This window comes from Artemia franciscana, chromosome 17, assembly GCF_032884065.1.
Source record: "Artemia franciscana chromosome 17, ASM3288406v1, whole genome shotgun sequence".
Lineage (NCBI taxonomy): Eukaryota > Metazoa > Arthropoda > Branchiopoda > Anostraca > Artemiidae > Artemia > Artemia franciscana.
The window spans coordinates 7197024-7223349 of NC_088879.1; the positions used below are offsets into that span (position 1 = coordinate 7197024).

Here is a 26326-nt window from a genome sequence, read left to right on the forward strand (position 1 = left end):
CTTTTCCTCCTCAACGCCCCGTTCTTTACGCTAAAGTTTTTTACTGTTTTAAAATGTAGAGTTAAGAGAAAGAGTCAAACTTTAGCGTAAAGAGCGCGGCGTTGAGGAGGAAAAGCCCCTTTCATATACAGAGTAATTTCTGTTCGTTTTAAGTTTTAATGTCGCTCCTTACTTTTACTTAAAAAAAACTTGTTTTTTTCTGTTTAATGTAGAAAAAGTCTGGATAAAGCATTTCATGGAAATCTGCCTCGGTTCAGGACAATTATCGCGTACCCAATTTTATGTTTACTTTTAATATCATTAAGCCCACAAGATCAAAAAACCGATAAAGATGAACAAATACTAATACCAAGCCATCGAATCAAAGAAACAAGCTTAACTGAAAAATAACCACAATCAAGATCACTACTTTGATGTTTAGCACTAAAAACTCAATACTCACATCTTTCAGAATTAAGTTTGAGGCCGATTTTCTCAAAAGACTTAGAAGCAAGCTGGGTCGACTTAATTAGGGTCGACTTAATTATTATTAAATACAAGACAATATAAAATACAATTCAAAATTGAATTTCAACACACTTATTACAATACAATTATCCCCCTCTGGCCAGGGATACAAGGGAGAAGTTGCTGCTATCTTATCTAGATAAATCTTCAATTTTGAAATTCGATGATGCTACTCTATTTTTTTAATTTCCTTTAGTAATTTTTTTTTTTTATTTTCCTTCAGAAGAGCTGTAACAATTGGATGTTTTTGGAAGCAATTATGGGTCGACACAAGCTGGGTCGACTTAATTAGGCTAGATTTAGTGTGGCTGATCAAAAGTAAATCATCTGCATGTGCAATATATGAAAGATTAGTTAGGCCTAAAAAACATGATGGATTAATGCGTGGCAAAACAGAATGAAGACAAGCATTAAAAAGATACGGGGGCAGGACTTCTCCTTGCCTAAGACCAAAACGGATAGGGATATTACCAACGTAAGTGTCACCCAGTGTTGTGACAAGTACTTGAAATTTGTAATTAAGCATCAAGTATTAAGTACTTCCAATTTTTGTACTTAAGTATCAAGTATTAAGTACCAGACTACAATCATACTTAAGTAGTACTTGAGTTTTAAGTACAGAACTTGTACTTAAGTAGTACTTCTTAAGTGCAACTCTACTAGCACCATTTTGAGCTCAGTCATATCTAGTCGTATAATGGAAATAAAATAAATCATATAATAAAGGCATTATGCAGTTTAAACAAATAATTAAACACCACAAAAGACAGTAGAGCTCCGCTTCTTTGAACGTTAGTTAGTTTTAAACAGTAACAGTGCCACATGTACCCACTTGACGAAAGTCATCCAACAGTCTACCAAAGTAACTAATTACGGGATTCTAGGTAGTTCTAGGAATTTCTCAACGATTTTTTTCTTCTTTTTCCATTTAGTCCAAACTGCACTATTCTAGGTCAAGAAACATTGAAAGAAGCGTAGTCTCCCTTACTCAGGGTTTATGATTTGTCTGGGAATTTGCCTGTAGTACTGCTAAGCACTGAAACCTGAGGTCTCCAAGCAAATTCCTTCGTGGAGACAAAATGGATCCTCCAGTTGAAAAAATTATTTCAACTGGAGCTGTAGATGGCAATACACGGTTTTACTTTCAAAAAACTTGCCGCACATGAGGGTAATCCTTAAGAACACAAAGGTCCCTCCGTTTGTCTCATAGAAACTGCATAATCTCTATCTTCACTTTGTTAACTGCAGAGTTACACTGTGATGAACCGCTCTCATCTTCTGAGAATTCGTAGAAACCATCACCTGACAAGTGGCTGGACTTGTTGTCATCAGGATCACTTGTTCTCATCCTTTTATCCTCGTCAATTAACATTGTTGCACCTGCTTCTTTCCAGCTGCCGGGGAATATTTTGTTCTTGAACATGGGCATGCTGCATGTTGCGAGAACGCAGCCTTTGCAGCTTTGGACGGAGCCCCCCAGAAAGCTAAACTGCCGCTCGACACCATCTAGTAGTGCACTAACCAATGGAGCAGTGTACTTCACAGACTGCTTGAGCGTCATCAGTTTTTTCTGAGGGTTTGATTGTTGGGTAAATACTACCAAAGAAACATTTTCTTTCAGAAAAATTTTTGCCAAATCCTGAAATCCTACTACTTTTGGGTCTTGAAATTCCTTTTTTGAAAAATTCTTTTCTGCAAAAAAGAAAAGAAAATCCCAACGCTGGTGTCACCTGACTTGAGTCGAACAGATGAATTAGCATACCAGAAACGAAGAATTGATGTAATAGACACAATAGCACCAAGTTAGATTAAAGAATACCACAATCACTTTTGACCCTTAAAAAGAACACTATGACTTTCAATTTCCAGTTGAATGAGGTCTCACCCATGTTTCTACAACCACTGCTTCTAGACGAGCAGTTGGGGAAAAAAGAAAAAGAAACAGGGCCGAGTTGTTAAGCAAGTTTCTGTTCTCGGTCCTGTAATGTTGAACAATGCTATCAGAGCTGCCACTTGTCAGGTTCCACCCCATTTATCTCGATGCGCTCTAAAACGTTGTTGATGTTGTTTGCTCCGGACTGAATAGAATCGGCCTTTCAGTTGCCCCTTCTAAAACCAAGTTTCTTATATTTGGATCAGGGACTGCCTCCACTGATACAATCGGTCCTCAGTAGGTCCAGCAGTGTAGCAGGTCCAACTACACTTTCCTCTTCCAGATCGACTAGGTATTTAGGCTTCCCTTTCGTAACATTGGTTAGGTCCTCAAGGAAGCATATAATTAATTCATTGAAGGGAAAATTCAAAATATCCTGTAGGATTCTAGGCAGGATAAGAAGCCAATTTGATAAGTTTCCCCTATGGAAAATTTTCTTGGCCTCCTACGAAAAGCAAACCCAATTGTTATTCTTCAGAACCTGCAAGTGTTTCCGTAGTGTCCCTATTTGGACTGTTAATAGCCACGTCTCCCGACCGTACGGTGTTTAGGGGACTCAAAAAACGGATGGATTGTCACATAGGTATGCTGACCACTGCAATAGAATTGTCGATTTTTCGCTGATATCTTCTATCAAGTGCTTAGTGTCGGTTCTGAAGTGTCATAGTACTTGTCCCATGTTTGGTGAGTGCCTAAAAGTTAAAGTTGTTTATAATTTAACGTAATTTTTTTACTGTCCTTTTCGGTCTTTTCCTCTTTTTGTATACTCCTTTTCATGTATTTTTGTTTTGTATAGAGGTAAATAGCGACAAAGACCACACTGCCTTTCTTATTGTTTTTGGTGTTTGTATGCATAGAGGTTTGTTGTAAATAATTATCAATAAATTAAAAGTTTTACATTTTTCCGTTCGTGAGCAGCAAAGCTCATATACCACCGGAAAAAAAAACACCTTATCACGGAAAAAAATCTATTCTGGCCTAATCTACTTTAAAAAGAAATAACATTGACTTGCCAGTCTTACCTATCGTCAACACATGTCCATTTGATACTATATTCACTTAGCAATAACAATTATCAGGCAACAGTGGGCTGGTAGATCATTGACAAAATAATAAAAATGATAAATACAAAAACGCCTTCCATCACCAAGACAACAAATACATTATGCAATATTCATTTACATATTAATTTCATCGTTACGGTGACATATTTTTTACCGTTATGGTAACTCCAGCAGCAACTCAGAAAAGTTTTTTTTTTAATATTGGTTATAACCTTATACTTATAATAACCAGTATTATTTTTTCCAGTTGTCCAGTTTTATTATTTCTTCTTGCCTTTGCAAGTTCATAAGCAGGCTAGTACATTTGGTTGAACGAATTTGTTTTTTATGTCTTTTATATATGCACATATTTTGTTATGTTGTATTCTTATTAATAAAATTCAACTTAAATGTATTCTTAACAACAAACTATTATTATTATACAAGTTTCTTTGTTCTCTACAAATTGCCCCCAAGTAGGGGCACTTTGATCTTAGTATTGAAGAAATACCTGTGCTCAAAATGGCTATTTGCTCTAAGGGAGAGAAAGATTTGTTCTTTTCTTGTCGCCTCATATCTTACTTAAGATGAATAATAAAGAAGAGGAGGGGGTACTTGTATATAAACCTTCTAACGCTCAATGAGCTCATTCATTGACGCATTATAGAATCGTTTGTTTTTTTCATTAGTTTCTTTCAGCTTAGCGTGAAACAGGACAGAGAGAAGTGACAGAATAGATGGAAAATATATAATTTGGGCTATGTATGTGCAAATTGGGGGGCGGGTTGGTAAAGTATTTGGACAGTGTGAAGCTAGAAAACAATTCTTACTACATAATATGCAGAATAGTTTTACAAAACACATTCGGCACGCAAATCCGCTGTACTTTACCCCCACCCCCTCTAATGTGCAAATATATAGACCAAATTATTTTCTAAAGTATCATATTTTTATCTTACTTTGATATATTTTGAGCGTCAGAGAAACATATTCGAAGAATATTAAGTAGGGGGTATATCATACAAGTACCGAGGAAGGTCCAGTCTCTTCTAGTTGTCTTATGCACGAACTGAGACATGGCAAAACCTTCTCTCCGCTTTTTCATAAGCTTCCTAAGGCTTAGAATCCTTATAACCCTTATTACATCAATTAAGACGAGGCTTTGAGCTAAAAAAATAATTTGTCATTTTTACTAAAAGTGTAATTTCTAGTTAAAACACTTGATGCACAAGGGAATGGTCTGTCATATTATAGCCTTTTCTAAAACTAGCTTTAAGACCGAAAATTACAGTTAAGAAGTTTTTTTTTAATTCTGCATTTATTTGGATTTCTTTTACTTTGCTTTTAATTGCTATACAGATTTACATACATCTGAAGATGGAAAAGATAATACCTGTAAATAATTTTTCCCTGAACAACTTTTTTCACAGTATTCAACCAAACCTTTAGCAAGCGAAAGGGAAATGAAGAAAGATTAACTTAACCTTCACCACTATGGCGTCAAATATTCACTATAATGATACAATTTTCACTTCCAGCATCTTTGTAACCAACCATTTTTATTCAAATTTTTAATTCGGAAGAGTTTTTCGGATCATTCAAGTTCAAGTTCCTTTTATTATCAGTATCCATCGATTTACAAACAAAAATATCCCAAAGGGCTCAATGGCCCGTTATCGGGAAAAAAACAACAACATAACAAAATATAAATTACTATTAAATACATTCACACTTAAAATATATTTAGAGTCTACTCACCAATCCTCACGCGAGTACAACCGGTCTCCGCACGACCTACTTAAAAAAAAAGATAATAAAAAAAAATATACATCGAAGATCCAACACTCACACCACCCAAATCTAAATAATTAAATTCAATCTAAATAATTAATTAAATAAATTAAATCTAAATAATTAAACAATGTAAATATATGATCAATATTATAATTTAATTTATTATTCTTTTAATTAAAAAATTCTTCAACCGTTTCTTGAAGGAACCTATGGTACAGGACCGTCGAATCCCAACAGGAATGGAATTCCAGGCATGTCTGACAGCATCTATCAGACCAAAGTCCGAGCGCATTGCAGGGGTGGATGACACTAGCAAATCACCCTGGTTCCTAGTTTCATAAGGACTGACATTTCTAACAATCTCAAGAAGCCCGGAAAAACTTAATGGAAGGTCTCCACGGAAATATTGAAATGCAATGAAAGAGAGGTGTAATGTATGAATATCTTTAATCTTCAGAAGTTCAACAGAAATATGGGTGGTAGACTGAAGGACTTTTGCTGATTTCAGTTGGAGATTATGTAAAGGTGTAAGTACAGATGGAAATGTAGACATCCACACTGACGAGCAGTAACATAAATAAGGGTAAATAAGACAGAAGTATAATCGACGAAGGATAGAGAAAGGAAAGACTCGCTTCAGCTTCCGAATAATTCCTAGGCCTCGAGAAACTTTAATCTCATTGACTCAATATGCCGCTTGAAAGACAGATGTTCATCCAGAAGTACCCCAAGGAATCGAACAAACTTGTCAGCTGGGCGGGATATGGATCCCTTGGATGTTTGAAGCTCTGTCACTAGGGCAGCTTTTGCCTATGCGGGAGAATTTAAGAAGAAACGATTTTTTACATTCAAAGCTAATAAATTTGCATCAAACCAATTATATATGTTTTCTGTCATCAATTGTAGCTTGAAGATCTGACTATATCCAGATAACCAATCAGACTACAATTATAATTACAGACTATGACTAATAATTACTGCAGACTACATTAATTTAAAAAAAAAGTTTTTCCCAGGGAAGTAAAGAGCGAAGTTAAAACTTAAAATGAACAAAAATGATTACTTCCCTGCTAACATATGTAAATAAAACTAGTGCAACTAAATCAACTAGTGATATTTCCCTATGTTTGTAGGATTAAAGAAAACTAGCGCTTTACCACGCCCAATGATAATACGCCTATACCGATACACGTGATATCGATACACCGGATACCGATACAGTGTACAACCCTTTCCCCAGGGACTATGGAGGGTCATATCATCACAAAAACCATAGAGAGTGGACTTTTGAACTATTTTGAACAAAATGGCTTTTGATAACTTTTTTTTTGGGGGGGGGGGGCATTAGGGAGGGGGCAAGTTGCACTCCAATGTTCTCGGTCACTTAAAAAACTGGTTGCTTTTTCTAAAAAAATTTTTGCTTTGGCGTGACTTATTGTCACCCTGAGTTATTTTTATTGATAAAGTTGTCTGAGCTCAATTGAAAAAACTACTTATTATTCAGACTAGGCCTCGGCAGCCACTCACTGTTTTTCGCAACGGTTATGGCTATTGCTAAGGTTTCTTTTGATATTATGTTGTTAAAGGTACAAATATTTATGTGCATAGATGATGGAAAATATGGCTTAGTTGTAACAACCCATTTTTTTATAACATATCCATATGAGACATTTGAACTACTAAGCATAAAAACGGTTTCTATTTCAAAGATTAAAAAAAAATTGAGGTTTGTTTAGAAGAAACCATTTTGTATCGTTATATTACTTTTTAATTAATTTAATGCGAAAAATATATTATGTAAATTAAGCCTGATCAGCCATTTGCAGTGGAATCAATTCATCATCATTATCATTTTATTTATAACCCGCCACAAGAAAACTTGGCAGAGCCCAGAAAAAGACACAGTAACAAGAGCTAAGAGCTCATATGGCACTTGTGACGTGGAATATTTGGAATATTTCTTCCACTCCCCCCCCCCCAGATGGTCGAATCGGGGAAGCGACTATTTCTAATTTAACCTGGTCCGGTACCTGATACTTCTGCCAACTTTCAGCGATCGCTGTATTGATCGCGAATCTAGTTTCGGATCTAGTTCATGTAAAAATTGGGGTGGTCCGGGATTCAAACCCGTGACCTCTCGCACCCTGAGCAAGAATCATACCACTAAACCAGCAAGCCACAATTTAAGAACAACAATCATTTACTTTATCAACAAATAAAATTCTTCTTAACTATCTCGTTCACTTGCTCCCTCCCCCCTCCTCCCCCAGATGGTCAAATCGGGGATGTGAATATTTCTAATTTAATCTAGTCTTGTCCCTGATATGTCTGCCAACTTTCATCGTCCTAGCTTATCTGGGAGTGCCCGAACTAGTAAAACCGGGACCGACAGACAGACTGACGGACATAAATTGCAATCGCTATATGTCATTTGGTAAATACCAAGTGCCATGAAAATCAAGAAAAACAAAAAAGAAAACACAGATATAAAAAAACACACTTTGGCAACAGCGAACGAAGGACAAACAGAAATGACCAAAGATGGGGAGACTTCAAACATTCTGTAGAGAAATCCCGAATACACTTCTTAATAACCCCAGCTGGGTGTACCAATTCATACTTTTTCTGCAGAAAAGTTACTTGTCCATGTTGCTTGAGTAACAAGTTCCTTGAGTAGTTCCTTGAGGTTGCTCTTGTGGAGTTATCAGTACAAGCTTACTTATTTAAATAATCAGTTTTGCTAAAAGATTTTATTTTATTTATTTCATTTTAACTTTTTTTTTTCTTTATAGCCTGCTATTTTAAACTGCGTTCTTTTGGTAGTCCCAAAATTACAAAATTTGTAATTGTAAATTTTATTTTCAGGGAAATTCATATTTTCTAAAAAAAAAAAAAAAAAAAAAAAAAAAAAAAAAAAAAAAAAAAAAAAAAAAAAAAGAGGAGAAACTTGCTTTCTCTTACCACAGTTAGAAAAGACCAAACATGAGCGAGAGCAACTAGATAAGGAGTTGCTAGGCTATACTAAGAATGGTGAATTCTACTCAGATACGAAAGGTTTGAAGCCAAGAAGGCATATGCAGCCCGGATCTTACTAGCATAATTTTTAATTGCCAGGTTTGCAGTTTTTTTCAGATTAGATCCAATAGACCCAGGTAAATAAGTCTGATAGCAAAATGAAATTAAGAGCCGGGTAGGCTTATTGAATTTCTATTTTCTTTATATTTAAATAGATAGAACAACTAGTATTGTCAGTTCTAGGGCTAAACTACAATCATAACTATTTTTCATGACGATTATGGTTTCTATTTAATATATTTTTCTTATAGATATGAAGATCTACGGGCATTAGATGGCGGAAAAGATGGCCTAGCTATTATTTCAGACCTGCTACTTTTTGCGCCGCAATGGCTGAAGCCGGGGGGTAGACTCTTTTTAGAAGTAGACCATAGGCACCCACCTATCCTGAGGAAGACATTCGAAACGAGCAATGGCGATTACAAGCTAGAATTGATTGAGATCCATAAAGATATTTTTGGGAAGGAGCGGTTTCTTGAATTTCAGAAAAAATAGTCACTTTTAAATATTTTATTTATAAATTACAGTATTTCATAGAATATGAACCTTTTTGGTAGCATCAAAAGAAAAATTGATGGCTGGTACTTAGTCAAACTATCCCCTTCTTATTGCCTGCTTGGTAGATTTAAAGATCCTTTTCAACTTTGCTCGCAAGGTATGCGAGTTACATTTCGAGGCACTGGCAACTCTGGCAACAAATGTATCATGTTCTGTTAGATATCTTGCCTCTTTAAGACCAGTGTAGTCAATCTTCTGGTATAAATGATAAAATATATTCCATTCCTTTGTATGTGCCTGAGTATATAGACATGAGTATTTATTATAGGTGTGGAGTCGGACTTCTAGCAAATTTTCGAATGGATGGAGTCGGAGTTGGAATATTGAAAATATCTGGAGTAAAGAGTTGGGAGTCACAACCAGTTACAACTTATAGAATCTAGTTAAATGAAGCTTTAAAACATGACTATGGAGTCGGAGTTTTAGCTCATTTTCGTTGCATGGAGACGGAGTTGAAAGATTGAAAATGTAAGGAGTCGGTTATTACTTATAACCGACTCCTCATCCCTGGTATTTATAGATATGTCGGCAAGAGTAACTACATTCGGTGACTGGCGTTTACCCCCTCCCGGAAAATGCCCCTCCACCCCTGACTGGTAGGTCTCCAAACACTTTTGACTAAAAAAAAAGATTAGAAATCTCAATTTCTGATCTAATGAGTACCCTCCGAAGTTTCTATGAAACCACCCTCTGAAGGGGTGATGCGGAGGAGGTGTGGATGAAAAAGGGGCAGTCCCCTTCCTATAAGGAATGAATCCTACTTATTTTTGGGTTTAATGTTACTCTTTACTTTCATAATAACCGACTCCTCATCCCTGGTACTTATAGATATGTCAGCAAGAGCAACTACATTCGGTGACTGCATTTACCCCCACTCGGAAAATGCCTCCCCCCACCCCTGGCTGGTAGGTCTCCAATTACTTTTGACTAAAAAAATGATTAGAACTCTCAATTTCTGATTTGATTAGCACTCTTCAAAGTTTCTATGAAACCAGCCTTCGAAGTGGCTTTGTGGTTGAGGTGTTGATGAAAAAGTGGCAGTCCCCCTCCAATAAGGAATGAATCCTACTTATTTTGGGGTTTAATGTTACTCTTTACTTTCATAATAGCCGACTCCTCATCCCTGGTATATATAATAACCGACTCCTCATCCCTGGTATATATAGATATGTCGGCAAGAGCAACTGCATTCGGTGACTGCGTTTACCCCCACTCCGAAAATGCCTCCCCCCACTCGACATATCCCTGATATGTCGGCAAGAGTAACAGCTGGTTGGTAAAAGAAGCTCATAGTCACCTCTAAAGTTTGGCACCCTTCATTAGCCATAAGTTTGAGCCTTTGTCCTTATTGGAGATTGAGGGGTATTTTTCCCTAGATTTAGATCGAACTTGATTCGTAGTTTTCAAAAACCGGGCTTATCTTGGACTCGAGGAATTCCATCAGCTTTGTACTACTATTACTCATAGACTCGCCACTTGAACCGTAGATACTCGCGAGCAGTCCTCTTTTGCTCCTCACTGGATTTGAATACGTGAGCCAATTCATCAAAATGGGTATGGAGGTTGCAATAATTTTGTTTTTAACTTGGAATAACTCGATGAAATATTGAGTGACAAAAGACGATAAAATATAAGCGATAAAATAAAGACGATAAAATATGACAAAGACGATATAATGTAGGCTATACATAAGAAATGAAAAAATAGATAATAAGATATGAAATAAGACATGAAAAAAGACGATAAAATATTCAATATCTTATTTTCAAGATCGGGAATGAATAATTCTATTTTTTTACAAATGGTTATAGGAAAATTCTCTACTTCTAAGAATTAATATGTGAAAAAGCATATTGAGTTATAATCCTTCTTTTTGGAAGTCAATTTGATTAACTTCACACTAGGATAAAGAAGGTTGCTGCTGTCGTCCAATTGTTAATAACAATTTGACATTAGTATGCAGAAACGGAATTGTTAACCAATAACTTACATTAAAAATTTGCAAATTATAATTTGCATTTTAATTGCTACTAATTATAAATTTGTCAGTTAATTCACCAAGCTTTTATGCAATGAGAATATGAGGAAAAAGCCTGAAATTTATTTGCCTTTAAAAAAAAAAGGATACGTCACAGCTATCAAGGCCGTATCCAGGAAGGAGAAGGGGAAGTACCGGTTTTTAACCCCCGCCCCCATAAAAAAGTATTTGATTTGACTTGTGAAAGAGTGACAAAAATGCACATGGGCAAATTTGCAATGTGCTTTGTAGTTTTCTTTTTCGCAACCCCTCAAAAACGAAAATCATGGATACAGAATTGACTGCTAACCATGCAAAAAAGTGACTTTCCTTTGTTCAAGACAGGGAAAATAAAACCTTTAGTCTGGAATTTTCAACTATGATTATTCCAATGGAACACTTTTCAATTCAATCCGCGCCAACTTAGAGAATTTTTTAGTTCGTTTTGAGAAAATTTCAAAAATTTGTTTCAACAATAATATATAATATTTTGGGTTCGCATTTGAAAATACTTTCTCATCAGTCACTTCAAAACCCGTTCTTAAGCTTATGGCAGCTAGAAGCTGGGTTTTGCTTTTTACTAGGTATATCAGGGCAGTTGCATCTTTACAATTGTCAACAATACATAATTGAGGCTAGTATGCCACGTAGCAGATATGCTGTTTAGTCTAGGTCTGAGTAGTCCTAGTATGGATATCAATTATAACCAACCTGTAAAATAGAATATAGAATTGGACTTTACAGTCCCTACCGGCGGTGCTGATCTTCGTTACAAGGTCTGTCATCCGGGAAGTGCAATGGGAGTCGGGGGCAGCCATCCTGGGCTTTCGCATACCCTGCCTGAAGCAAACTGTAATAATGGCCATTTTTTACAATGGATGCGGTTGTTATGATCCTCCTCACTATATATATATATATATATATATATATATATATATATATATATATATATATATATATATATATATATATATATATATATATATATATATATATATATATATAAAGATAGTTCTAAATTCTTGGTCAACCTGCCTAAGACCATAGGTAGGCACGCCTGGTTTATCTCTCATTCCAGACAATCAAACGGTACAATGTCAATTTTAAATTCTTGGTCAACCTGCCTGAGACTCTAGGCGAGCGTGCCTTTCTAACAGCATTGGACTTTACAGTCCAATTTAGGCGAGCCTTTGGACTTTACAGTCCCTACCGGTCGTGCTGTTCTCCGTTACATGGTCTTTCATCCAGGAAGTACAGTGGGGAGTTGGGGAGGGCAGCCATCCTCTAATTTCGCAAGCCCTGCCTAAAGCAAGCTGTAATCACAGCCATTTTTTTTACAATGGATGCGGTTGTTATGATACTCCTCACTTTATATATATATATATATATATATATATATATATATATATATATATATATATATATATATATATATATACAATTTGAATTAAAATCAAGTAGTTGTGGGCATCAAGCCATGGTGGCTAATTGTAGAAATCGCCAACACAGATAGTCCAATTGAGTGAGAGGCAAATCTGGCATAAGCCCTTTTTAAGATTGTATAAAAATGATGTCAGTTCGTTTGTTATTAAATAAGTCTATCTATCATCCGTCCACGCGTCCGTTCCTAGGGCAGAACTAAGGTAGATAGTCATAGAACTATGATAGTAATAGAGCCTGTAGTTTTCCACGTGTTTGGTTAAATGACATGGGTAAACGGCGGGATTAAGAATGGCTCTCTTATTGGACCAATATGTTTTTTTGTAAGCTTTTAGAAAGGCTTACAAAATATGTAAGCTAAATATGTTTTTTTTAGCTTTTAGAAAGGCACGCTCGCTTAGTCTCAGGCCGGTTGACCAAGAATTTGAAATTGACATAGGACCGTTAGATTGCCTAGAATGAGAGGTAAACAAGGCACGCCTACCTATGGTCTTAGGCAGGTTGACCAAGAATTTAGATTTATTATTTTTTTTCCTTACATAACGAACAATTGGGGGTCAAGATCGGAACAACAACAAAAAAAAGTATGAAGTGAGAAAAAATTTAGAAATGGCAACTTCATAACGTTATTTAAATGATGAATTGCGATTTCAAATTCAAGTCAAAACAGTTGGTCAATACACAATTTAAAGCAGAAAACTAGGGATTATTTTCTACATTTGTCTCGTCAAAAAAAAAAAAAAAAAAGTAAAATATCAGGTTTTCTGCAATATTTAGAACATATTTTTTATTACGTAACGCAATTGGGGTCCGGCACTGACGGCAACAACAGAAAACGTATTCATTGAGAAGAGATTTTGATATCACAGTTTCATATATGAACAAGATTTAAAAGAATTTTTCAAACTTCAGAACAACTATTAAAACGTGATACAAAACCGCAACACACAAATGTTCTTCACAGTTATTCCTCAATAATAATTTCCTGTTAGCTCATGGAATCAAAAATGTTAGTAACTGCTGCAATCGCATTCATACAACACGCCAATGGTACATTCACACAACACATCAATGGTACGGTTTATTATAATAATAACCAAGAGGGCCGTTCAAAGAGAAGATGGTCCGGAACAAACCACCCCGGGCGCTGTGGTTGGAGGGATAGAACTATTTCAAGATACTTTTTAAGGCGATTGTGTTAATAACTGCTAGTTCGAATTTTTTTTGTTGCAGGAGGTGGGGGAGGGGTTAATCTGGTCCCTCAAGCTACCAATTCTAAGAACGGTCCTGATTATACATCCAATCGATTTGGTAGGTCAGCAATCCATACATCGTTTGAAAATAGTGTTTGCTATAAAGCATTATTCTGTAAGAGCCTGGTTTGTACAGATACGGACCTGGGGGAAGAGGGGTATTGGCCCCCATCGACCCTAGATTATTACTCGATTTATAAATAAATAAGAAATATAAAACTAAGTCAGGCTATTAATTTCATAAATTTATTTATACTGAACAGAAAATTACACACAATATATAATTTTTGAAGAACAAAAGCTGCCAATAAAACTAATATATAATACTTAAAGATACAGATATATATTATTTTGTACATTAATCACTAATAATAAAAAAAAAACACTTTTCTTCTCAAAATGGTGGTATATGTAACAATTAAACATATATAGCTAGTCTAACCATCACCGATGTCAATGCTGGACAATGGATTAACGCTTGAAGAGAAAGAAGAAGGGGGGAAAACAATTTAAAGCTAATTTCTTATACTTTTACTTTGGGTCCTAGTTTTAGCCCCAGGTTTAAGATCTAGCAGGGAGAAAAAAAATTGTTCAGAGGTGTTAACAATTTATTGAAAAGTTTGGCTTTGTACTCAGTCTATCAAGCTTGTAATTATACACAAGAGAGGATTATTCCCCCCACCCCTCAAAACGTGTAAAATTTATTAAATGTAATTTATAAAAAATCCCAAAAATAACATTACTTAGGATACTTTAAGGGAAACATTCAGCCAGCTTCCCTTCAGAAAATAAGAGAAATCCATAAAAAAAAATTCCTGCGTTCGTTTGCATGAATTTTCGCTCCTTTTTTTATAACTCCCCTACCCCCTTAGGAAAAAATTTACCAACAAATAAAGACGATCTTGGGAGTAATAAAGAGCAGAATTTCTCAAAATTTTTCATCAGATTTCAGATAAAAGTTAGACGGTACTAGGCAAAAATTTAAGATAAAAAAAAATACAAGTAAACAAATGTACGTATTCAACTTTTTTAGGGAGTTTTGAATCCAGTTCCCTTCTTAAGGGAGGTCAATAAGCCCCTTGAATCTATTTCAATAGCAAATCTATGTCTGGAGATCAACTATTTTATACGACCTTAATAAAACAAATAAATGAATCAGCCATTTCTTCTCAAAAAGAAGAGAGGTGAGAGGTATTACTTAACTACATAAAAAAGCGACATTGTATATGATCCGAAATTCATGGAGGTGATACAGTGAATATAATTTTGTTGATTTAAGAATATTTGTTGTTTTAATTTTTCCGATAATTAATTTTAATAGCTTAGCAAAATTTTAATTACACAAGACGAAACAAATGAATGACACTGTTACAGCATCTCACCAGGGTTGCCACGTATAATCAAAAAATCTTTAGAATTCACTAGAAAAAATCCCCAAGGTTCGAACAAGAACCCAAGAATTCTATAAATATTAAAAATGGAATATAATGATATTATTTATTGAAGTATTTATATTAATATATATTTATACTATTACTAAAAATAGTATATATTTAATATACCTTTTGAAGGTAGTTTTTAATATCTATACTTTTTTCAAAAGCTCAAACTCAGAACCAAAGAGTATGGGTAAGTTATAAGAGTGGAAACCTGGCGCTAGTATCGACAAAAGAAAAACTACTCGCGCCGTCTAGCTTTTGGCGGCACTTGGTGTTTTTTATAAGTTTAATAATAGTATCAATTGATTTAATTAGTTTAATTGGATAAACTAGGGTAGTAATAAGCATCTGATCTCAGTTCCTGACAGAAAATGATTAGAAAGTTTGAAAAAATTCCAAGGGCTGCCAATTGCTAGATGACGTTATTAGTTTTTCTGTCGACACTAGCCTCAGCTTTTACTCTTGTAGGATACACATACTCTTTACTCAGGACTGAAATCCCAAAATCTTGGGACGTACCCCTAGGAGCTGCATTCTTGCATTTCACTGTAGCCATTCTTTTCCCAAGGACAGTAAAACAAAATAAATAAAAAAGAATATACTAATTTTCACGCCCAGGTATCCATATTTTACAAGACAATAGCTAATAAATTTATACATATTACACAGCATACAGAACCAGAATTAGCTATATTACTAAAAACCAAGACGCTGTGAAATATTCAACTTAAGGCTATTTTGCATAAAATAATAAAAAAAAGAGTTTGACTCAAGAGCTTTTCACACAGCAGTTCTTAGAGCAGCACAGGTTACATATAGCTACAATAAAAAGAGACCAAACAAAGTTTCTATATATATATATATAGGTGTACCAAGACTCGCTCAGAGGGGTGAGGGGACCCCCTCTTCAAATACCCTAAGAAAATGGTGGTCGGAAAATACCATTTTTCTAAATCTACTCCCTCCATAGAAAAAATGGTTATTTTTATAGGGGTAGGAGAAAATATAGGATAAAAAGACTTTATGACTTTCCAGACAAACTTTCTTTAATGTCTTGAAGATAATCAAATATCAAAGAAACTGCTAAACTGCACGGCTCAATCATGCAGCTTAAAAACTAGAACAGAAAAAGGGGCAACATCAAAAAAGGGCAACAGAAGAAAGGGCAACTTTTCTTTAATGTTATGAAGATAAGGACCGTCGTTTCCCTAAGACAACAAAAATTCCGGTTATTTCCATGGTCTGATTGTTGACCTGATTTCTGGAAGAGGCAGTAACCTGAATATACTACTTTCTTTAGAAGATAAAAGAGAATTTGTCCGTAAAGCGATAGTTTAGCCTATAAATGTAGTTCATTCATCAGTTTAGCCATGAAACTTAGATTATAATACCAAATAGGCTTATACAAAAAAAAACTTGGTAAAAAGAACTGAAAAGAAAATTATTTAGACATCACTGGAAAACTTCGCTGTTTGTCTTTTTAAGAACAAAGCTATTGCTGATTTCTGTCATTAGCTATTTTTTTTTCATTAGTTATGGGTTGATACATGTTTATTTTTCTCTGTTTAATTTATGCATTTAAATACACCTCTAATTAAAATCTATTAAATGATATTTAAGTTTCTCTTGTACAAAAGCGAATATTTTTTTGTCGATTTGCTGCAATCCCTGAAGGCTGAGATATGGGGGGGGGGGATAGATGTACTGAAAAGTTGGTTTTTGGTTTAATCACGGCTTCCTTGAAAAAGTAGTCAATTTGCGAACGACAGGGGAAGTGGGTAAAAAGTTTATAAAATTACCTGGGAACTACAATTTAAACTTTAGATGAGAAAACTAGAAATAATATACACACTTTCTAACGAAACATATATACTTATTAGTAAAAACATTGCAAAACTGACCAGTAACAATTAGACAAAGATTTTACTATTAAAAAAAAACAAGAAAAAGATTCTGTTTAAATTTGGAAAAGAATTTAAATTATTCTTAAAATTTATTCTGTTTAAATTTAGAAGATAAAAGAAAATTTGTCCGTAAAGCGATAGTTTAGCCTATAAATGTAGTTCATCCATCAGTTTAGCCAAGAAACTTAGATTATAATACCAAATAGGCTTACACCAAAAAAACTTGGTAAAAAGAATTGAAAAGAAAATTATTGAGACATCACTGGAAAACTTCACCGTTTCTCTTTTTAAGAGCAAAACTACTCTTGATTTCTGTCCTTAACTGTTTTTTTTTTTCATTAGTTATAGGTACATATTTATTTTTCTATGTTTTATTTATGCATCTGAATACACCTCTAATTAAAATCTATTGAACGATTAAGTTTCTTTTGTACACAAGCGAATATTTTGTTGTTGTTGATTGGCTGCAACCCCTAAGCTGAGATACAGGGGGCGGGGTAGATGCACCGAAAAGTTTGTTTTTGGTTGAACGGCAGAGGAAGTGGGTAAAAAGTTTACAAAATTGCCTGGGAACTACAATTTAAACTTTAGATGACAGAACTAGAAAAAATATACACACATTCTAACGAAACATATATAGTTATTAGTAAAAACATTGCAAAAACTGACCACTAACAATTAGACAAAGATTTACTATTTAAAAAAAAAAAAGATTCTGGTTAAATTTGGAAATACATAGCGAGATAATAACCAGGAAATTCTTAAAAAGAAAAACGATCCTGCTTTAACTGTCAAATTTAATTTGACAGTTAAAATTAAAGCAGATCCTGCTTTAACTGTCAAAATGCCAATTTAAACTTATTTCATTACTTGCTGTTGAATTTCAATTTTTTCCACGGTCATGTCGGGGTTCATTGCCGTGGCTTCTTGTATGGCTTCTGCTAGAGCTCTGTCGTGGTCAATTGGATCACCATCAGATTGAATCGTTATTTTCTGTTCAACACGAGTCTCAAGTGCACCATCAACCTCCTTCTTGTACTGAAAAAATAGGATAAGGTCATGTAACGGATAAGTTCAACGAAGGGATGCGTTCATAAGTTTATGCGATAGTTTACTTGTAACTGCAAAGAGGAAAAGACGACAGAACAAGAAGAAGGTTTAATTTTTTTTTTTTTACTGTTATGTTTTGTTTAAATTTAAGGCTGTGATTAAGTCAACTGATAGAACTCGAAAATCCCATGTTAAAATTGAGAATTTATATTTAAAAAGTACTAAGTATTCATTGGCGGAAGATACCGCTTTTAATATCAGGCCGTAGCTTCTTGAAGATGCTGCGAAATGTTTGCTAGGATTTTGCTCTATTTCCTCTAACTGCTTAGAAGGTCTCGCTCTTTTTCACAAGTGTCCTATATGAAGGATATTGTTTTAGAACAAAATTGGTACTATCATGAGCAGAAGACAATAACCTGTAAGATGATTGCAATCATTTTTCGATATATTTTCCTTGAATATTTTCATTGAACATTTTCAGCTACCTGAAATTTTTATAAGTTTTTTTTGCCAGAAAGAATCGTTTCAGATCGCCCTAGAGACAAGATAGACAAGCTGGTATAATTAACCTGCTATTTCCGCCAATTAATAAGTGCTATTTGAAGGGTTTTTTGACAATCAACGGTCTCTAGAGAATTGAGAGACAGAAGGCTACCTTAACTTCAAATTTTGAACCTCGATGTTTTCAAGTTCACTTAATCACGGCCTTAACAAAATTAAGAGAAAAAAAACGGGTTCAATTTAAATAGAGCAAAGGAAACAAAAGACAAAAAATAACAACAAAACTTTAAATAAAAAATAAATAATATTAAATAAACAAATTACTTTTGTTTTGTTCCATCGCGTTATTTAAATTAAATCCGTTTTTTTCTCGTAATTTTTGTAAGTGGAAAAGCAGCGTAGTCTAAGAAATTATTTAATATTTAAATTTTGTTATTAATGTTGTAATTAAATTTTAAATAACGTCTAGAAAGTCAAATTCATCATTGACGTTGACTTCACTCACTGGCGTGACTAAATTAATTAAGTTTGTGTCCAAATTTAGCGATAAAAGAGAAAGAGGAGAGAGACAGAGAAAAAAGGTAGAAAAAAAATACTAAGTAGAGAAAGTAATAGCATCAATCCTGTCAGGAGTCATTCTGACTGGGCGGAAGACAGCCAGCAATCACCAAGGCAGAGTGAGTCTGTCTTTTGGTCCACACTTGGTCCAAGTGGTCCTTGGTCCACATTTGGTCCAAAAGTCAAAAGACTTTTGTCTTTTGGTCCACATTTTGGTCCAAGTGCCTCAATAAAGTGCAATAGTTTCCTTTTTTTGTGATTTGACCATGGAGTAGCTATATACTGGTTCGATCGTTTTCTTCTGATTTTTCGTTGATTTTGGATTTTTTTTATGCAAGAAATAAGGGCACCTTTTAAGATACTGGTGCCAACGCTCGAAATTTTATGGTCTAAAAACACTGTAAAATTATTTACAAATTATGCTAATTTATTTTCACTGATAATGTGAAAACACCTACGAAAATGTAATACTAGCCTAAAAGCTTCATAATTTTGAAACAATCCACATAAGAGACTTTGGAACACCCCGGTTTCCAGGTATGAATAAGCCAAGATGGGATCAGCAGGAAAAACGCTTTTATTTTGATGGTCTAGGTACTGTACAAAAAAGTTTTAGTAAACACCCTGTGAGTCCAAATCATTAAAACTATATGCAATACTCAGTACTTATCGGTTATATAATAGACACTCGGGAAGTGAAGTTCGATTAATGTTAATGAAATGAAACAAAATATGATGAATATATAATAGTTTAGAAACAAATTTGGGCTATATATTTGCACATTAGGGGGTGGGGGTGGGGTTAAAGCATAAAATATATTAAATACGTAAATTAACCATTGCTATATTTAATATATGCTAAGCTTTACCTCCACTCCCCTCTAATGGGCAAATATATAGCCCAAATTTGTTTGCATAAACCAAACCAAACCAAAATACAAACACTTAAATAAAATATAGCTACAATTTATTTTGCAACCAAATCAAAACTAATTGTGTGGTATAAAGAAGTTGCTTGACCAGTTTCTTGTGTCATATTCGCGTCATTCGCGATTGAAATTGTAAAATCTTTATTATATAACCGATAAGTACCCAATACTCTTACAGATCAAGCCTTTTAGTGGCGGAAAACAGGCAAGCTCAAGCATCAGAGATTATAAAGCTTCCAAACACGAAAAAACATTCTCGCGTTTGGAAAACATTCATACCCACATCGACAATTTTTTCAACTATATTATCGATTGTGAGATGAAAAACGCATTGAAAGAAGAAACTAAAATGATGTTGACTCAGCTGTTATCTCAAAAAACCAGATGTGAGGGTTGTCACAGGATGTATTGCATTGTTTCACTGACAACACGAATGATTACACAATACCAGATAATTATTCTTGAATTTCTCGGAAACTTATCAGGAAACGCATTGAAAGATGATTAATACTACCACCATCTCAGCAGAGAAACCATTGAATATGGTTACTCTGCTACCAAACACCGTACTGAAAATACTGCCACCAACTCAGCAAAGAAACAAATGAATATGGTTACTTCTGATACCGTACAGAAAAATACAAAATATGATAGAAAGAGTAACCAACGCTGCTAGCCAGATAAGACTTGCAATTAGTATCCCCAAACCAAGTATCTCCCTAGCCGAAAAAACACTTCTGTGTACTTCAATGGCAAAAAAAAAAGTTCGCAATGCAGAAAAAACGAGAATAATTTCAGAAAGTGGGAAAATGAAGAATAGTATGCAGCTATTTTGGTTGTGTCCTCCACTCAACCATACTCAGTGCAACCAAAGGAAAAATTGAGCAAAAAATACAGATAAAAGTCCTCAAGAAAAATAAAACTAAATTTAAATAAAAGCGGCCCGCTTCAAAGCAACAGAAATATATGATCGAAATATCTGCACGATTTTTTTTTTTCAGACATCCAGAACAATACATGAATATTCTTACGGTCCAGAAGAACAGACATATATACATTAATACAACTAGCACTAGGGGAGCACTAGTTCATTAAGTTTACTAATTGGATTACTATCCATTTTATTCTTTTAGTTTCATTTATTTTGTTCCTTGTTTTCTAGTCCTTAAATTACCCATTTGCATTTCATTATACTTACCATTATTTTTATCGTTTATTACAATAAATTTTACGTTTAAAAGTTGCTCAAAACTTTTACAAACATTCAGATAATTATTTGAAGGAGGATGACCAAAGTTATCATTTCAGACCCCAATTGAAACGGGGCCCATTAAAAATTATAGGGGGTATTAAGACAAACCAGATCCCCTGCATTAAACATGGACATTCGCTTTGAATGTCAACCTTAACACGATTTCTTATCAATATCAAAAATTTTGGAAAAAATAAATAAATAAAACGGTTGCCCTTCTTTCGTTGACATTTAAAAATCCTCAATTTTGACTAGAAACGGATGGTAAGACTTACTGTGACTGTTTCAACTGTTCTTGTTTTAGAAGTAACTGTTTGTGAACTAATAATTTCTGCCATTTCATCCAAAGAGGTTGGTTTAGCGCTGGGAAGACGAGGAGTTCCTGGTTGACCAGCAACACCTACTTGTCTAAGTTCTGTTTGAACAAAAGGTGGCACTGTTGTTGGTTGTGGCGGTGGAACTGGAGCGGAAGAAGGATCATACTTGATGGCTTCCGTTTTAACAATTGCAGAATCCTACAAAAAAATATTGACCATTGAATCATTAACTTCAGCCACAAAAGTATGTTTTAACTTTGTCTTTTAAAAAATTTGTTTTTTATTGAAGAACTTCACACAGATACAGATATACCATAGATTTTATTGGGGTGGGTTATGCGTCCGTTGAAAATCGTCGTACACACGCATACTTTATGCGTGTGCATATGTTAGTTCACATCCACAAAACACGCATACGCACATCACATGTAATAAACACGCATATGTAATGCGTGTGCATACGTTAGTTCGAGTTGACATGTGTGTGCAGATCAGGGTAATTGAGTAAACACAATTCTAAAAGACCAACAGCTATAGATTAAAAAAGTTTAGCCCACATTTCTCAGGATTTGTCAGCTCCATTAGTTCTAATTACAAAACGAAATAGGTATTTTTCTTTATTGTCAAGTATTGTTTTTCTTGTAACCGTGCTCAAGGACGTATTAGAATCTATTAGAATGAAAAATTTATTATATATATATATAGGCATTTTTCTTATATAAAAAGGTATTTTTCCTTATTGTTAAGTATTATTTTTCTTGTAACCGTGCTCAAGGACGTATTAGAATTTATTAGAATGAAAAATTTATATATATATATATATATATATATATATATATATATATGGGCATTTTTCCTTTATAAAAAGGTATTTTTCCTTATTGTCTAGTATTATATTTCCTGTAACCGTGGTCAAGGACGTATTAGAATGAAAAATTTATATATATATATATATATATATATATATATATATATATATATATATATATATATATATAGGCATTTTCTTATATAAAAAGGTATTTTTCCTTATTGCCTAGTATTATTCTTCTTGTAACCATGCTCAAGGACGTATTAGAATGTATTAGAATGAAAAATTTATTATATATATATATATATATATAGGTATTTTTCTTATATAAAAAGGTATTTTTCCTTATTGTCAAGTATTATTTTTCCTGTAACCGTGCTCAAGGATGTATTAGAATGAAAAATTAATATATATATATATATATATATATATATATATATATATATATATATATATATATATATATAAGGTATTTATGAAAATTGGAATTTGGAATGTTACGACGTTAAAAAATGACTATTGCATCGACATTTTGACTGACGAATTCAGACGGTTTGAACTGGATTTATTAGGAGTTTCAGAAACTCATATCCCAGGGGTAGGAAGCATGAAATTAGGTGACAGAATTTGTTTACTCAGGAAGGAAGGATGGGGCACATAGACAGGGAGTAGGGTTCATGATGAATAAGGAAGCTGTTAAGTCTTGTTTAGGCTGGTAAGGTATTAATAATAGAATACTAATTGCTCATTTTATGACAAAAAAGTTCAGGGTATCAGTTATAGTAGTATGTGCCCCCATTGAACCAACTGATGGAGATACTAGTGACTCAGATGAATTTTACTTACAGTTACAGGAGCAAATAGACAGGGTACCAGGTAGAAATATGGTGTTTTTGCTAGGAGATTTTAATGCCCAGGTTGGTAGAAATAGAGATAGACGGTATCCTAACCTAGTTAAATTTGGTGTAGGAAAAGAAAACAGTAATGGCTATAGGCTTTTGCAATTTTGTAAGTATAACAACCTAGTTATAACCAATACGGTGTTTGGTCACAAAATGGCCCATAAGTTGACTTGGTATTCACGTGATGGTAAGACAGCAAACCTTATTGATTATGTTATTGTAAACAGAAGACTAGCAGGATCAATACAAGATACTAGGGTGTATAGGAGTGCCAATATTGATGTTAAAAGTAAAGATCACCATCTAGTAGAGTCTAAGGTTAAGTTAAAGCTGAAATTTCGGAAGGGTAACTCCCTCCCGGAAAGTTATGACGTTGGTAAACTTCAGGATGAAAATTTGAGAAAAAAATTCCAGGAACAGTTGAGTACTAAACTTGAGAGTTTAAAATTTGACAATGTGGAAGATGTATGGAATAATTTCAGAAAAACAATTTGTGAAGTTGCTGATGGTGTCCTAGGGAAGAGTGCTAAGACTGCAACTAGGAGTATTAGTGAAAAAGCTTTAGGTTTAATAGAGAGTAGAAGGGGTTTGTACAAGAATTATCTGAGTGATAGGTCGTATGAAAACAAAAGAAATGTAAAGAAAGTGAAGAAAGCATCAAAATATGAACTAAGGAGATGTGAAGTGGAGGCCATGGATAAAATTGCTGAGGATCTGGAAGATGCGGCTAGACGGCATAATAGTAAAATATTATATTGGCATGTTAATAAATTGAAAGGGAGTAGCCAATCCGGACTAGTCCCAGTTAAAGATAGAAATGGGGCCACAATTAGTGATAAGGAAAAAATTAAAGAAAGATGGGTGGAACATTTTGAGAATGTGCTAAACCAAGATACAGTTGCAGGAAAAGATATAGGTGAAAATGAAAAAGTTTGTGATACCTTGGAAGATTTGTTTAGTGAGGAAGAATTAGCGACAGTACTAAAAGGATAAAAAAATAATAAGGCCCCAGGTGCTGATAGTATGATTAATGAGTTTCTTAAATATGGTGGCTCTGAGGTTAGGAATAAGCTACTGAAGATTATGAACATGATTTTTGAAAACAGAATTGAAAGCTTGCTCATAATCGATAAAACTGAGGACCAAAGGTGTTTGACAACGAAGGGACTAGCTTATGATGGTAACATTAAAGTTAATGAATCTTATATATTTGTAATCAGCGTAAAAATGAAATTTTTTCATGTATCTATTGTTATCAGACTTCTGTCTTCAAACCATAATAACTATGTCTTTGGAGATGACTTACTCCCCCAAAATCCCTGGGGGAGGGGCTGCAAGTTACAAACTTTGACCAGTGTTTACATATAGTAATGGTTATTGGGAAGTGTACAGACGTTTTCAGAAAACTAAAACTTTTGACATAGGAAAAGAGCCTTTAATCACATTCTTTACCATGTGCAATCATAAAATAGTCTAATATCTTCATTTTTTCAACATACGTAGCTATTACCCTCGAAAACTAAAACTTTTGAAATAGGAAAAGAGCCTATCTTCATTTTTTCAACATACGTAGCTATTACCCTCGAAAACTAAAACTTTTGACATAGGAAAAGAGCCTTTAATAACATTCTTTACCGTTTGCAATCATAAAATAGTCTAATATCTTCATTTTTTCAACATACGTAGCTATTACCCTGCCATACGTAGCTATTACCCTCGAAAACTTAAACTTTTGACATAGGAAAAGAGCCTTTAATCACATTCTTTACCATTTGCAATCATAAAATAGTCTAATATCTTCATTTTTTCCAAAGACATAGCTATTACCCTCGAAAACTAAATGAGGTCAAATTATTTACAGTAGAAAAACAATGCGTTTTATGACGTTTTGATATGGATTTGAGTTGGCTTAGTTTTAGTTTCTGATATATTTGAGTTATTTCATCAAGTTTAGTCTTACCCATCAACAGTTACGAGCAAAGAATGTGATTAAAGGCTCTTTTCCTATGTCAAAAGTTTTAGTTTTCGAGGGTAATAGCTACGTATGTTGAAAAAATGAAGATATTAGACTATTTTATGATTACAAATGGTAAAGAATGTGATTAAAGGCTCTTTTCCTATCAATGATTTTAGAAAAACCTTAATTAAACCACTGTATAAGAAAGGTGACAAGAGTGAGTGTCGTAATTAACGAGGCATTAGTCTGGTCTCTGAAGGTAGCAAATTACTGAGTAACATGATACTTTTTAGACTGAGACATGCTGTAGACAAAGTTTTAAGGGAAGAACAATGCGGTTTTAGAAAAGGTAGAGGATGTGTCGACCATGTTTTCACTCCTATATTAATAATTGAGAAGTCCCTTCGTTGTCAAACACCTTTGGTCCTCAGTTTTATCGATTATGAGCAAGCTTTCGATTCTGTTGATAGAAGAGCGTTAACAAAGGTCTTATCGTTATATGGTATACCAGAAAAACACATTAAAGTGATGTACGAGAATAATACTGCTGCGGTTAAGGTAGGAAATGAGGTTAGCAACTGGTTTTGTATTAAATCAGGAGTTAAGCAGGGTTGTGTTCTATCCCCCTTTATATGGATCATTTTGATGGACTTCGTCTTAAGGAGCACAAGAAAGGCAATTGGAGACCATGGAATCAAATGGGGAGGAAGAACGCTCCTGGACTTAGATTATGCTGAGGATTTAAGCATATTAGATGAAAGTGTGAGCAAAATGAATGAATTTTTAGAGGTTTTACGAGTTCAGGGTGCTAAAATAGGCCTGAAAATTAATGTTGAGAAGACTAAGTCACTAAGGCTAGGAATAAGTGAAGATGAACAGGTGACATTAGGTAACGAAAAGATTGATCAGGTTGGGAGCTTCAGTTACCTTGGTAGTATTATTAGTAAAGATGGTGGGAGCAGTGAAGATGTTAAAAGTAGAATAGCTAAGGCTCAGGGTGTTTTTTCACAGTTAAAAAAAGTTTGGAAGAATAGAAAGATAAGTCTACAAACCAAGATTAGAATATTGGAAGCTACAGTGATGACA

At 34.2% G+C, this 26326-nt stretch overlaps 2 protein-coding genes across 8 annotated transcripts in view; one reads left to right on the top strand and one right to left on the bottom strand.

Moving 5' to 3' along the window:
- Positions 1-8982, top strand: part of LOC136037770 (MTRF1L release factor glutamine methyltransferase-like) — a 39158-nt gene extending 30176 nt beyond the window's left edge. For 2 of the 4 annotated variants that reach the window (XM_065720579.1, XM_065720578.1), the window contains exon 5: positions 8604-8982. In XM_065720579.1, coding sequence (XP_065576651.1) covers positions 8604-8847 — 244 coding nt within the window. In that variant the 3' untranslated portion in view covers positions 8848-8982. The remainder of the gene's footprint in view (positions 1-8603) is intronic. The other 2 variants (XM_065720575.1, XM_065720576.1) reach the window with 1 other exon arrangement.
- An 8650-nt stretch (positions 8983-17632) lies between these two features.
- Positions 17633-26326, bottom strand: part of LOC136037773 (uncharacterized) — a 118152-nt gene continuing 109458 nt past the window's right edge. For all 4 annotated transcript variants that reach the window (XM_065720584.1, XM_065720581.1, XM_065720583.1 and 1 more), the window contains 2 exons: positions 21529-21768; positions 17633-18001 (listed from right to left, as the gene is read on the bottom strand). In XM_065720584.1, coding sequence (XP_065576656.1) covers positions 17822-18001; positions 21529-21768 — 420 coding nt within the window. In that variant the 3' untranslated portion in view covers positions 17633-17821. The remainder of the gene's footprint in view (positions 18002-21528; positions 21769-26326) is intronic.